Raw genomic sequence first — 15637 nt, forward strand, 5'->3', positions numbered from 1 at the left:
TCCATAAAAAATGGGGACATAATTTTTAAAGTTTTAACGAGTACACTCTAGACTCTACACACTAGGGACGTGGGGGGTGCTGGAGCCTATCCCAGCTGACTTCAAGCCAGAGGCGGGGGACACCCTGGATTGGGGGCCAGCCGATTGCAGGGCACGAGGAGACTGACAACCATTCACTCTCACACTCATACCTAGAGGCAATTTAGAGTGTCCAATCAGCGTAGGAAGAAACCGGAGTACCCGGAGAAAACCCATGCAGGCCCGGGGAGAACATGCAAACTCCACACTGGTGGACCGACCTGGATTTGAACCCAGCACCCCAAAGCTGTGAGGCTGACATGCTAACCACTGAAGCCGCCGGGCCGCCCTCAAATGAGAGAATTTACATGTAAAATACTGCAATAGTTACAAAAAAATCCAAGTTACAAAACAAGGTCTGGAACCAATTACTATTGTAAGTAACCACTGTAGATCCAAATTAAGTAAGTAATTAATTAACTCATTGGTTACTTAGGACAGTGATACAATTCATTTTGATAGAAAGGAGTTGACAGCAAAAATTCATAAATTGAGCTAGTGAGAGCTAGAGTGGGATAACTCCATATTTTTTCATTCATTCGTCATCCGAATCACTTATCGACACAAAGGATGCAGGGGGTGCCGGAGCCTAACCCAGCTAACTACAGACACCAGGATGGGGAAACCCTGAATTGGTGGCCAGCAAATTGCATTAACTCCGTATTTATCATTTTTAACTCATTTGTTGCTACTGACAGCAACAAATGTCCAATTCATTTCAACAGGCAGGGTGGAATGACAGTACAGTCTTCCCTCAATTATCATGACTTCACTTATCGCGAATTCACTTATTCGTGATTTTTTCTGCTATTAATTTTCTTTTTAATTCTGTACATAAAAATGTGAAAATCCACGCAGAAACTCGCTAGAGGAAGCCACTCCTCTCTCTTACGCTTGCTAATAGGACTCAGCACTAATAAAAAAAAATTAAAAAAGATAGTTTTAATAGGGGTGATTCTACTTTGCGATTTTTTGCGCCCATGTCTCGTCCACATTAACCGGATTCCTGTAATTACAAATTGACCTGCTAAGAGCAGAGAGAGAGATAATAAAATGTTCAGTCATTTTTAATTTATTAGCTGCAATTGATGGCAATAAACGTGTAATCTATGTTAACTGGGGGAGATGGCACCGATCATTTGATTGCCAGTCAAAAGAGATTGCCCATTTATAGCATCAATACTAGTGAAAGAGTTAACAAAAATACCAATTGTGTATTGAGCCCTCTAATGGGTTTAGTGTGAACACACTGTCATCCTTGGAAAAGTCTTATTTGAGTCAGAGCCCCTTTTGTATTAGTAGTTACCCCACTCCCAGGGGTCCAATTAACTTCACCGGCGGACCACGACACAATCTAGTGACAATAGAGTTGTGCTAGAGTGTCTCCTATTCCAAGAGTAAAACTACACTTTTCAAGTTAAGAGGGAACAGTGAAGAAAAGCCAACATGATTCGCTTGTTATTTTTTTGATTTCCAATAAAAAGGTGAGTATTATATTTTTTTATTTTCAGGAATCGTTGCTTTACTTACAGGCAATCCGTACGTGTGCTTTGCGACTTTTGGTGGTTCCAGCAGAACTCCACGCCACACACTGACACCAATAATCTTCCGGGCCGAACAGTTCCTCCACCTGCTGCCGGGTTATTTCTATGCTGGCTTCTCTCACCACTAGACCTGCAAAAGCACAGAAAATGGCCCCTTACATTACAAAGTGTTTGTCTAATCACAGTTATCACAGTCGACATTGCTTTACAGGATGAATAATAAATGGATGGATTTTTAAAACTTAAAATATATATATAGATAAGAAAAAAAATGCACGGTAAAATCAGTTAAAATAGAAGTAGATTCATGAACAACAGTAAAAGGCACTTTTTGTTTCCTGGCGCCGTCAGCAGTGTTGATTCATGTTTTTTTTTTTTTTAATTTGGTGGATTCCTCTGTTACTCTTTGTAGACTATATCAGTCTTGTCTTGTGAGTGCCCACACCTGTCTATCGTTAGACCTACTACCTTATACAGTCATATCTTGAGATACGAGCTTAATGCGTTCCGGGACTGAGCTCGTATGTCGATTTACTCGTATCTCAAATCAATGTTTTCCATATAAATTAACTGAATACAAATTAATTTGTTCCTACCCTCTGAAAAAAACACAAAAAACAGGATGTTACAATGGAAAAACATATTTTTCAATTTTGCAATTCACCATCTACTAACAGAGTAACAAATAACTAGTGGTTTTGATTTTAAATACTAAAATGAGACATTATTCAGTACAAAGCAGAGTGAGTGGAGAGGAGAGAGAGACAGAGAGAGAGAGTGATACAGACAGAGAGAGAGAGTGAGACAGACAGAGAGAGAGAGCCTTGACGCTCATAACATAACATAAACTTTAAATGATACAGCAAGGCTGCCTGCCAATTCGCGATTGACAGCGCTCCGGAATCAGTGTGAAAATGAAACATTTTTTAGGGAAGGATGAAAAAAACAACAATCTGGCTTTCATTCCCCTTCGAAGGAAGAGGAATGACAGTTGTAAAAAAAAAAAAAAAACAACAACAACATTGAAAACATTAAAATCAGTATACTCGACCGAACAAGTCGAGATATAAGGCAGGGGTGGCCAACTCCGGTCCTTGAGAGCCCCTATCCAGTCTGTTTCCATATCTCCATTCTTTACCACACCTGAATCAAATGATCAACTCATCAGCAAGCTGTCCAGAAGCTTGATACCGATCCAGATTATTTGATTCGTGTGTGTTGGTTGAGGGAGATATCCATCCACGACCCGCATAGGTTTGCATGTCGTACGAATAGATCCACCGAAGATGCAATAACCACCGCCCTCCACACTGCACTAAGCCACCTTGAGAAAAGAGGGAGCTATGTCAGAATGCTCTTCATCGACTACAGCTCAGACTTTAACACTGTTGGGGTTATTCTGGGATATTATTATATCTGTATTAATCATTATATGTATGTGTGGAATATTAGTCATTATATGTATGTCTGGAATATTAGTCATATGTATGTGTGGAATATTAGTCATTATATGTATGTGTGGAATATTAGTCATTATATGTATGTCTGGAATATTAGTCATTATATGTATGTGTGGAATATTAGTCATATGTATATGTGATACATTAAATCATTATAAGCAGACGAAAGCTCAATATAACAGCTGGCTCCGAGGACATTTAATTGCTTTTTGGACTATTGACCTGACAGATCAACAGGTTCCGGGCCGAGGACTGTTGATCTGAGTTCGCAATGAAGATCTGTGAAGGACTCTTAAATTGCTTTGACTTGGATTCCGGCAGATGGCGATAATCGAATCAACTTCCGAAAATACTTGCATATTGGTTCAAAATACTGTCGCTCGGTTCACCTTGTATGGACATTATTATGCTTACTCGTAAACATTCTTATGCAGTTGTTTTTGGTTTCCGACCTGATATGCAATTGTTGTGGCAGTTGTTTTTTGACCTTAATTGTGTTATTCGGTTAGCTTATGCAATTGTTTGAATCAGATAACCTTAAGTGTTTTGATTATGCGCGACTAAATGGACAGAGGAGGATGACTTTCTTCAGAATATTCCAGTGGCGAGGACAAGCCAGGACTGATGTGCCCGATGCCTTCCTTGTATTGTTTTATATTATATTAAAGTATACCTATTAATACACCTATCAAACACCATAAAATGGAACATTCTTATCCCCAACTTGTCCAACCTGGGGCTCGCACCTTCCACCTATTCCTGGATTAAAGACTTTCTGGTGAACTGGCCCCAGCAGGTGAAGCTGGGTTGCCACCTCTCATCTACCCGCACACAGGCTGTGTGCTGCGTCCACTACTCTATTTCCTCTACACACACGACTGCAGACCCACATACCCTGAGAACATCTGGGTGAAATTTGCGGACGATAAGACTGTGGTGGGGATGATCACAGAGGGGAATGAGACAGCCTACAGAGATGAGTTCCTTACACTCAGCAAGTGGAGCACTCTAGACAAATTGGCGCTGAATGTCTCCAAAACCAGAGAAGTCACCCTGGACCGTATCAGCCAAGATAAACAGACTCAAGGACAGTTTCTTCCCAAGAGCAGTCATCAGAATCGACTCGAGTTCTGCACCTAGGAGGACCTAATCAAGACTTGTCTTGTACTGCACTAAAACTCCATTGGCTGCTAACCACATTAGTCACTTTCGAACCTACTCATTTATTATTATCACCACTTATTCATATTGAATACTTATCTATGTTGACTACGACTTATTTATTATGTTGATTACTATTTATTCATTATGTTGACTATGACTTATTTATTATGTTGATTACTCTTTATTCATTATGTTGACTACTTATTTATTTATTACTTATTTATTCATTATTATGTATTGATTATTTATCTGTTTGTTGTTGTGTTGACTAATTATTTATTTATTATGTATTGTTATTATTTATTGATTATTCATTTGTCTGTTTGTTTGTTGTTGTATGCACTTCGTGGTGACGCTTAAATCTCCTTATACCTGTATAATGACAACAAAAGCATTCAATTCAATTCAACAATGAAACAGGCTGGCACTCATGCCCAATCTCAAAATATTTTTGTGAATCCTCAATTACACCACCATAAAGAATTTGTTACAGTAAAAAAAACAATTGTATTGCTTTATTTTAGACTGGGGCGGCCCGGTGTCGCGAGTGGTTAGCGCGTCGGCCTTACAGCTCTGGGGTCCTGGGTTCAAATCCAGGTCACGTCCACCTGTGTGGAGTTTGCATGTTGCCTGCGTGGTTTTCCTCCGGGTACTCTGGTTTCCTTTGATGGCCCTTCACCTGACAGAAGAGTGTCAATCGAAGTGCGGAGCAGTTAAAATGAGGAGTACGCTAAAGGGAGAGGAAAAACATATTTCCTCGCTAGTCTGATGGGAGAATCTAGACAATATATAAGTATTTTGTGTGTGTTGAAAGAAAGGATATCAGACAAACATAGCTACAGTTCCAGAAGAAGATAAAATGTCTTATGACTGCGATGTAAGAGAATGATATTTGGAGAGTTGCGGTCCTGAAGGTTGTTGTGGCGGTGCCGATAGATAATAAAATGATCACCTTTGTACACAGTTTGTCCCACGTGTTTATAAAAAAAAATATTAAGAATGCGACAAAGACAAGCTATAATGAAATTAAGAATGGGAACAACAAGAATAGAGCAGGTAACAAAAATCCCCTTTTGTGAAATATTAGATGGTATTTTTGCGACAAGCCCAGCATTCACCTTTCAAAGACAGCAAAGAGGGGCATAAACAATGTAAGTAATGTCACAATTTGTTAGCTAGGTAAACTGCCAAATGCTGGAAAATACAGGGAGTCGTCGACTTAGGACGGCATTTGGTTCCGACAGACCAGCCGTATTTTCACCTGGTCGTGTGTCAATCCAAGTTGTAGACACCGTACTTTATAATAAAATTTTACATGCTGTATCATCTTAGAGCAGGGGTGGCCAAGTCCGGTCCTCGAGAGCCCCTATCCAGTCTGTTTTCCATTTCTCCCTCCTCTACCACACCTGAATCAAATAATCAACTCATCAACAAGCTATCCAGTAGCTTGTTACAGATCCAGATTATTTGATTCAGGTGTGTTGGTGGAGGGAGATATGGAAAACAGACCAGATAGGGGCTCTTGAGGACCAGACATGGCCATCCCTGTTTTAGAGCAATCTCAGGGGTTGGGTACCTAAGGCTTGCGAGCTAACCTCTAAGCTAAAATATGGAACCAGCTGCAACCCAAATGCACCAAAGGGAGCCTCGCGTTGACACACCAAGGTGCTGGCTAACTAACTCTAGCACCGTTTTAGTAGTTTTTTATTTTTCGACTCCTTGTGATTGGCCTTTTAAGCTGCTGGTGCTGCCGGCAGTGCCGACAACTGTCATACGCAACACTTGCATGCAACACTCGCACTACCCTGTCATGAATCAACCATCCCGACTTTCCCATCTTTAAGTTGAATAGATATAACTCGCATAGGTCATAAGTCAACGACTGTCCGTATAATGGTATAGTAAAATGTGTTCCCTTCCATGTCAAAGATCACATATACTGGATGACGCCTTTGAGTTGGCGTTTGTTGCCACAGTAACCTGCCAGGTGGGTCAATAAAGTGGCCCAGTCTCAACAAACTCAATTTCGATTTAGACACTTGCTAAAAAAGCATGACCAGCCAGTCCAAAAAAATCGGATATGAAAATGAAACATATTTGAATTAGATATATGTGCAGTTTACTTTGACGTGGAAATACGGGATAATAGTCTAGACGACTGGTAATATAATGGAAAAAGAAAAAATACCTGGTGAGGTTAGCCCAAATAGATTGCATCCTAGGAGGTTACTCACATAGCCCATAGCAAAACCTGAACCTGTACTTTTTTTCTTCCATATATAAGGCGCAAGGCATTGTAAGGCGCACCGCTCCGCATTACAACGGTCTACCGCACCGCATTATACGGCTCTACAGTAGAGGCTGGAGTTAAGTTATGCATCCATTCCAGGACTGTATGTCTGATGTGGTAGCTTGCAGCACGGGGGCCCCACAAGGCACAGTGCTCTCCCCACTCCTCTTCTCCCTCTACACATCGGATTTCAAACATAATACAGACACCTGCCACCTCCAGAAGTTCTCTGACGACACCGCTATTATTGGACGAGTGACGGACGGGAACGACCTGGAGTACAGGGGAGTCATCACAGCCTTTGTTGACTGGTGTAGGCAAAACCACCTCTACATCAACACCAGTAAGACAAAGGAAATGGTCATCGATTTTCGGAGGAATCCTCAACAGACCACTCAGGTGAACATCCAGGGTACAGACATTGAAATCGTGGAGAATTTTAAGTACCTGGGTATTCACCTCAACAACAAACTAGACTGGTCCACAAACATAGATGCCCTGTACAAAAGGGGCCAGAGCCGCCTCTACCTACTGAGGAGTCTACGGTCCTTTGGAGTGTGCAGGACACTGCTGAGGACTTTCTACGACACTGTGGTGGCATCTACAGTGTTTTATGCAGTTCTCTGTTGGGAATGCGGGAGCACGGAGAGGGACAGGAGCAGGCTGAATAAGCTGGTCAGGAGAGCCAGCTGTGTTCTGGGCTGTCCTCTGGACTCTGTGGAGGAAGTGGGAGAGCGGAGAATGCTGACCAGGATGATGTCCATCATGGACAGCACCTCCCACCCCCTGCATGAGTCTGTGGAGTCCCTCCGAAGCTCCTTTAGCAATAGACTGCGGCACCCTCATTGCAGGAAGGAGCGCTTCCGCAGATCCTTCCTCCCATCAGCTGTCAGGCTCTTTAACAAAAAAATGGCTGTGTTGAGACCTACTGTATGCATGCATGTATATTTATGTGTATGTATATATGTGCTAAGCAACACGCTTATTTATTTATATATTTATTCATGTATTTATTTATTAACTTACTTTTACCTATCTATTTATGTCTAAAATGCCTTTCCTATTCCTGCATCCTCACCCTCTTGCTAGTGTGACAACAAAATTTCCCGAATACGGGATGAATAAAGTTATCCAATCCAATCCAATCCATCCATTAGATGGGGCTGCGCTAAAGGGAATGTCAACAAAACAGATCGGTGTCAGATAGGTCAGCCAAACTTTATTAATAAAGAATGACGGCGAACATAGAATTAATGTGCTAGATCGAGCTCAACCGAAATGAAACGCCGTTTTATAAATCTCAGCATTCACCGCGCACCAGAAATAGAGTCGGGGGCTGCTTGCCGCAGTTGCGAGAGCTGTTGCGGCTCAATATTGATCCATATAATATATAATATAATATATTATATATATATATATATATATATATATATATATATATATATATATATATATATATATATATATATATATATAGTTCGCAGTCTAGCTTTGAATGCTCTGTTGACGCACGCCAATCTAGCTGCTGGAGTTCTTTTGTCAACCCACCCGGAATGACGGCGAGCACCAAATTGGTGTGCTCGCCATCATATTGGGTGTATTGACAAATAACTACATAGCCCAGCATGAATCGCGCAGGGGGGAAAATGAAGTTGCAGGCTGCTTACCGTAGTTGCCAGACCTGTAGAGGATGGTGTACTGACTGATTTATTTTATTTTATTGTGATAACAATTTTAATATTGGTCCATATACAGTGGTACCTCGTCATACGACCGCTCGTCATACAAAATTCTCGTCTTACGAGGGAAATTTCGATCGAATAATTCGCCCGTCATGCGATCAAAATTTCGTGATGCGACCAAGCCAGGTCTTTTTTGCATATCTTTCGTGTATAACAATATCTACAAGCACAGAACTAATTAATTCAGACGAGTTTCTCATACGACCAGGAAACGCACAACGCGCGGGCAAAAAGAGGGCTTTCTGGGTAATGAAGTATACTCGTGCACACAACACCCAAAGGCAATGGCAACCTTTCTCAGAATAAAACTTCATTACCCACAATCAATACGTGGGTAAGCTCTACTATTGTATTTCCTGTTATTCTTTCTAAGGAAAGATGCTCCCGCGATCGTTCTTTAAAGACTATTTCTCGTTGGCAAGTGGTCGTGCGTTATCCTATTGTGATGACATTTGTATGCGACATTATCGAAATATTTTGAAGCGTAGACAAAAACAAACAACTCTTGATGCGTTCGTTTTGAAGACTTCGGCGGAGCGGCCAGGTGGTGTCAACCCGTAGAACTACGTAAGGTAAAAAAGATTACAACAAATTTAGAATTTAGTTTTGTTTGAAGTTACATTAAACGTTGAGTGTCTGTATATAGTTATCCAAGTTAATTTAAATTTGTTTGTTCGTTTACGAGTGCATTGTTGCCGTGGATAAAGCCCCCCCGAGCAGCCCCCCCCCCAACCTCAGTGTATGCCGCTGTCTATACCCTCCGTGAAATGTGTCTAATTTTACTCCTATTAAACACATTATTACCATCAAACCACTCGTTATTTATTACTTTGTCAATATATGGCGAATTATAAGAAATAAAACATTTTTTTCAATCCAATATCCTGTTTTTGGTGTTTTTTTCAGAGAGTTGGAACAAATTAATTTGTTTCCCATTCATTTCAATGGGAAACTTCCGCTCGAGTTACGAGAATCTTGTCATACGAGCTCAGTCCCGGAACGGATTAAGCTCATATCTCGAGGTACCACTGTATAAGGCGACCTGTCTATTTTGGAGAAAATTTAAGACTTTTAAGTGCGCCTTATAGTCGTGAAAATACGGTATTTCATTTGAAAATCCAAATCAGCTGGAGAAAACCTGAACAATACATAATCACTACGTCTGAAAAGATAAAAAAAATACATAAATGATTAGGCTGAACAGTGTGTGTGTGTGTGCGTGCATGTGTGTGTATAAAGCTAAGAGAAAGAGCTGAATGGAGACAAAGTGTACATTCTCCGTATCCCTCAAGTAGGCAAAGGGATCAAAATGGGACTGCTGAGCTGCTCAGTAAATGTTTTAGGAATAAAAGAATTATAAGCAGGAAAAAGAGGAAGCCAATAGTTAAGCACACAGACTAAAGACAAAGAATAAGAGGTGCAAGAGGCCAAATGAGTGGATTAAAAATGGCTTTTAGGAGAAAAGAATGCAGAGACTTTGATGAAAGGACGGACAAAAATGTTCTGCAGCAGAGATATTGTTAGTTTATTTTTTGTTCAGTGATGTTGCGAAGGCCCGTGCTAGCCTGCTCCACCAGGAGGTCTAACAAAGTCTCAGCAAAAAAAAGGTTACAAGGGGAGCAGAGCAAACAGGACGTTGACTCAAGATGGTTGTTTTTCATGAGAAAGAAAGAAACTGCCAGTCAACTCAAGTTAATTAACAAGGCAAGTACACATTTAAAACAAAACAAAGACAAAAAAAGTCCATATTTGAAATGACATTGAGGACGATAGTCAAAATTGATTTGACGTCGAGCACTGTCAATGGCAGCCAGCGAGCCAAACATCAAACATAACTTTTAGGTTTAGATCTGTCCTTTTTTTCCTTGTACCACAAGGGGAGCCACAAGTGGTATTCGTATCACAGTTAGATAATCACTGGCCTTGAAGATTTAATCTATTATCAAATCTAATGTTATTTGAGTTATCACTCTTTGATTCAATATACAGTGGTACCTCGTCATACGACCGTTCGTCATACGGAATGCTCGTCTTACGGGGGAAATTTCGATCGAATAATTCGCCCGTGATGCGGTCAAAATTTCGTTATGCGACCAAGCCAGGTGGCCATGGCATTTTTTTTTGCATATCTTTCGTGTACGTATAACAATATTTACGAGCACCGGATGAGCTATTCAGACCAGGAAACGCACAACGCCCATGCGCGGGGAAAAGAGGGCTTTCTGGGTAATGAAGTATACTCGTGCTCGCAACAGCATCCCCGGGGATGCGAACACAGATGCTACAAGCTAAAAGGAGCCGCTAGCCAGCGCCCCTGTAAGCTCCCATGAGAAATCCGACTCGGATCGCTGCCGCCTGTGCGACGAGGAAACAGAGTCGTCTGAACACTTATGGCTCCGCTGTCCGGCCTTAATGACCGAACGCTACCATCGCGGCTTGGGCAACTCCCTGGATGAACTTATCCGTGTTCCAGTGGCAGCCCTAGCGCTGCTGAGGGTAATCCTCAGGCGCCTGAGGTGAAAAAGAAGAAGAAGAAGAAGAAGATGAGCAGCGGGGCGATCGCTGATAAGACTGCTTGCTGCTCGTTGGCAAGTGGTCGTGCGTTCTCCGATTGTGAGGACATTTGTGTGCATCATTTTCGGAATATTTTGAAGGGAATAGTACGACAGCAAACAGCCCATGGATAGCGAACGTGAGGGTGGAGTGTTTGTTCTGTTTACGAGTGCGTCATGTTGAAAACAAACCGAACCCCCCGCCCCTTTTGTGCGTCTCTCTCTCCCCTCGGCGAAATCCGCCCAATTTTAGTTAGATTAAACACTTTATTTCTATTAAACCACTCGTTATTTATTACTTTGTCAATATATGGCGAATTATAAGAAATAAAACATTTTTTTCAATCCAATATCCTGTTTTTGGTGTTTTTTTCAGAGAGTTGGAACGAATTAATTTGTTTCCCATTCATTTCAATGGGAAACGTTACCTCGAGTTACGAGAAACTTGTCATACGAGCTCAGTCCCGGAACGGATTAAGATCGTATGTCGAGGTACCACTGTATTAGATTAGATTAGATAACTTCATTTTTTGTAAATGTCTTGTGGCCATCCAAGTAGTTAGCCAAACTGATTTAGCAACAAAGACAATCCAGGACACCCAAAAACATATAGACTCCAATGAACATACTTTGTAGAAAGCACACTGCAATGGATTTGACTATAAATCGAGGTGGTTGTTAATAACGTATATTGGGGTTATGCTAAAAGATAGGGCGGGTGGAGGAGGATAAAAGATGCAAAAAAGTACGCGAGTGATGGGGGAAGAGAAAGCGTGGAGAAAACGACTAACATTGACAAGAAGAGAGCAGGAGAGAAGGTAAAGATGAGAAGAAATCAATAACTGCCATGGCAGCAAAGGAGTAAAGGAGGTCACCAATCACCGCAGCCAATACATCTTACCCTTGTGTGAATGTGTGCGTGTGTGTGTGTTACAATGAGAAGATACTGCTCCAAGCTAATAATTTACACCGTGACTAATGGAGACAAAGTAAGTATGCGAACAGCACCATATGTCATTAGTCCACTCTAAGCTAATGGAGACCTACCCAGGTCATGGCAAAAAAAAATACCTTTGCATGACAGAATGTCAAATACTTAGACAGAAGTAGGGGTTAAGAAATGTAAAAAGAGCATCCCTAATGCATAATTATCATGTTTCAATACCAGTTACTGCGATAGACATTCGATCGATTTGAAACGGGATGGGTGGTTTCAAATCAACAATTTGTCCTGAATCAGCCGCCTCGTGGTGAAGTGGCTCACTCCCCTGACTTTGGTGCCGTACAGCTGATTGGCAACCAGACAACGGTGTAGTCTGCCTTTTCCCCGCAAGTCAGCTGGGATAGGCTCCAGTGACCCACGCAACCCTTACAAGAATACGCGATATGGAAGATGAATGAATTAATCTTCTGAACTCATTTTCTATTTGTTATTTATCTATGTTTCTATTATCTAGGTTCTAGCACCCCTGTGACCGAGGATAAGCAGCTTGGGTGATGAATGAATTAAATATTTTATTCATAAACACATATTATTATTATTATTATTATCATGTACTTATGTTATTCCCAATGGTTTTATGTGTATTTTTTATATGGCGCGGCCCAGTGGCTGAATGGTTCGACCATCCTCATGCTTTAAAAAAAAAAGGCTGTGTTTTTACCTATTCGTTTATTAGATCGTTTTCTTACCTGGTGTTTCGATTCCACGCTTGGTCAGTACAGTACACTAATCCCTCGAATAACATGGATAATGTAGACCAGACATGGCCACAAGAAGACACAATGAACTTAATACAACTAAGAACAAAGCCTTGCTGCCTGTATACTGGATGAGCAACCGGAAAGCCTGGATCACGAAAGCCATCACAAACTGTTATATCCCGAACGCGAAGCTGTACCTGAAAGGGGCATCCCCTTCAAGGGCTTGGACTCAAACTCCAATTAACCCGTTTTTTGGGGGGACTGATATTATTGTACTATTTTCACTGTGAGTACAGAATTCAAAGTATTTAATTTTATTTATATATATATATATATATATATATATATATATATATATATATATATATATATATATATATATTATATAGCTGAAATACTTAAGAAATATACTTATTGATAATTGTGCAAGCGTTGTACTGTATAGGCGTGAAAATTGCGAATTATTGATAAGGTCTCATCGGGGTCTAATTGTGGTGCCGACAGCCTCGGCTAATATATACAACCTCTCACAGCTGCATGCAAAGTCTTTCCTTTGATGTTGAACAGCTTAATTTTGGTGCCCTTAATTGATAATCAGACCCGTTCTGAGCTGCCCTCCCTCCAACCTCTGTGCCGATACTCCCCGGGAGGTTGGCTGCTTGAACAAGGTAGATCGCAGGAGGTTGGCTACTTGTAGATCATGAAGCAAAAGAGTGCGAGCACCACTGGCATAAATTATCAAAGTCTGGTCTCTCTGACCTTGTCTCCATAACGCCTAACCTTCACTGTCCCTTTTATCTCTCATTTCTAATCCTACTCAACCTGATCACCCCAAAGGAAAACCTCAACGTTTTCCTGAATTTCTAAGTTTACAAGGTTTATTCCGTTTATTCCGATTATTCTGTGCTTAATATCGATTGTCATCATACGCCTTTTCTTCGCACCACCATTCATTGCACCGGCTTGCTTTGGATCCATTGTGTTTGCCTTAATTCTGAACTGACTAATGCAAAAAAATAAATAAATAATGCAAAGCTCCACATAGTACATGTAGAAATTTTGCGCGAGGGAGATGCGGCAAGAGAGACATTGCAGTGAAATCATAAAGCAGCCTCTCGAGGCCTGGCCAACTGGCTGTCTCAAATTCTCCAACCCCTAGGTATGAGTTTGAGCCTCAAAGTCTGTCCATCTCCTTGTTCCTTGGCGATTGGCTAGCCACCAACTCAGGGTGTCTTCCACCTGGAGCCCATAGTTGGTTGGGATAGGCTCCAACATCCCCCGTAACCCTTGTGAGGATCAGCGGAACAGAAAAAATATATTCTCACCTTATCTCATCTCATTTTATGAACCGCTTTATTCTCATTAGGGTCGTGGGGGGTGCTGGAGCCTATCCCTGCTGTTACCAGGCCAGAGGCAGGGGACACCCTCGATCGGTGGCCAGCCGAACGCAGGGCACAAGGAGACGGACAACCATGCACACTCACACTCATACCTCATGTCTCTGTGTATGCCCTACGACTGAGTTTATTTAAATATGACTATTTGTATGGACTTATGTATATCCACTTATCCCTATGCCTTTTGCATAGGCTATAGTATGTGATGTACCACAGTGACGAGGACCACACATATGCGTACACAGACATCCATTTGTGATGCCTTCTTGAAAACAAGGTCATACATCCAAACCCTATACTTACATCCAGCATGCGTCTCTCCCACATAATATACCACAAAGATGAGAACATTTGTGAAAGCAATAAGCTATGAACTATGAACAAGCAAAACAATAGAAAACCAAGGCACTTGGACACAGCTGAGCGGTTTTGACTAAAGCACATAGTTTGGTCTTCTTTTAAATCATAATGTGACACAAGAATCCACAAAACACTGAGTAGAATAGACTTTTTTTCTTTTCACTCTAAGTGGGTGTATGTGTGTCTTTGACAGCTGAATCAGTGGAAATATAAAGCTTGGCTTACTTCCTGTCTTGGCTCAGTTACCCACAAACACAAGCACAGGACTGTAAGTTTTATTTATTTATGTATTATTTATTTTTATTCCGAGGTGGGAACAACAGTGCCGGTATAACTCAAAATGACAAAAGGAGAAATAAACCACGACTGAAAAAGTTAGAGAAGGCCAGAGACTGCTTTTTGGTTAGCTCTTTCAATTCCCATGCCAATGATGAAAGTCCAATTGTGGCTCTTAAAAACTGTAAACTAAGTAGAGGTCCACTGAATTTGAACTGGGAAGGTGGCAGCGAATTAACTATCTTCATTAGCTATCAAAGGCAGCCAATGAGTTTTACAAAGGATGATGGTAAAAGGTCAATTTGATATATTTTTTCATTTGTTATTTTGAAGCATTACACTCAGTAGTAGTTTAATTTCTCTTAAGTTTGAAAGCTGTTTTAAATCTATCATGTGAAATGTTTTAAATAGAGAAAAAAATAAAAAGACCAAAAAAACACTTATTACAGGCTGCCTTTACTAGTTAATTTGAAAACTCCAAGAAACACAGGCACCAATAAGTCGATCTGTTGCGCACACATGCCTTCTCCTCGCAAACAGACAACAGGCTGCCCTCTGCTGATTAACTCCTAATTGTTATTCAGCAATTAATTACTCACCCCTACTACTAAATAAATACATAAACAAATAAAAGAATGAATGAATGAATGAATAAATGAAGACATGAATGAATAAGTAAGTAAGTAAGTAAGTAAGTAAGTAAGTAAGTAAGTAAGTAAGTAAGTAAAAGTAAGTAAAAATAAGTAAAAGTAAGTAAAAATAAGCAAAAGTAAGTAAAAGTAAGTAAGTAAGTAAAAGTAAGTAAGCAAAAGTAAGTAAGTAAGTAAAAGTAAGTAAGTAAAAGTAAGTAAGTAAGTAAAAGTAAGTAAGTAAGTAAAAGTAAGTAAGTAAGTAAAAGTAAGTAAGTAAGTAAAAGTAAGTAAGTAGGTAAGTAGGTAAGTAGATAAGTAGGTAAGTAGGTAAGTAGGTAAGTAGGTAAGTAGGTAAGTAGGTAAGTAGGTAAGTGGGTAAGTGGGTAAGTGGGTAAGTGGGTAAGTGGGTAAGTGGGTAAGTGGGTAAGTGGGTAAGTG

General features: G+C 40.6%; 1 protein-coding gene across 3 annotated transcripts in view; it reads right to left on the minus strand.

The window, feature by feature from the left end:
* Positions 1–15637, minus strand: part of LOC144074277 (netrin receptor UNC5C-like) — a 238936-nt gene that overhangs the window by 95293 nt on the left and 128006 nt on the right. For all 3 annotated transcript variants that reach the window (XM_077600617.1, XM_077600615.1, XM_077600616.1), the window contains one exon: positions 1609–1752. In XM_077600617.1, the coding sequence (XP_077456743.1) occupies positions 1609–1752 (144 nt within the window). The remainder of the gene's footprint in view (positions 1–1608; positions 1753–15637) is intronic.

This window comes from Stigmatopora argus, chromosome 5 (genome assembly GCF_051989625.1).
Source record: "Stigmatopora argus isolate UIUO_Sarg chromosome 5, RoL_Sarg_1.0, whole genome shotgun sequence".
In the NCBI taxonomy this organism is placed as follows: domain Eukaryota; kingdom Metazoa; phylum Chordata; class Actinopteri; order Syngnathiformes; family Syngnathidae; genus Stigmatopora; species Stigmatopora argus.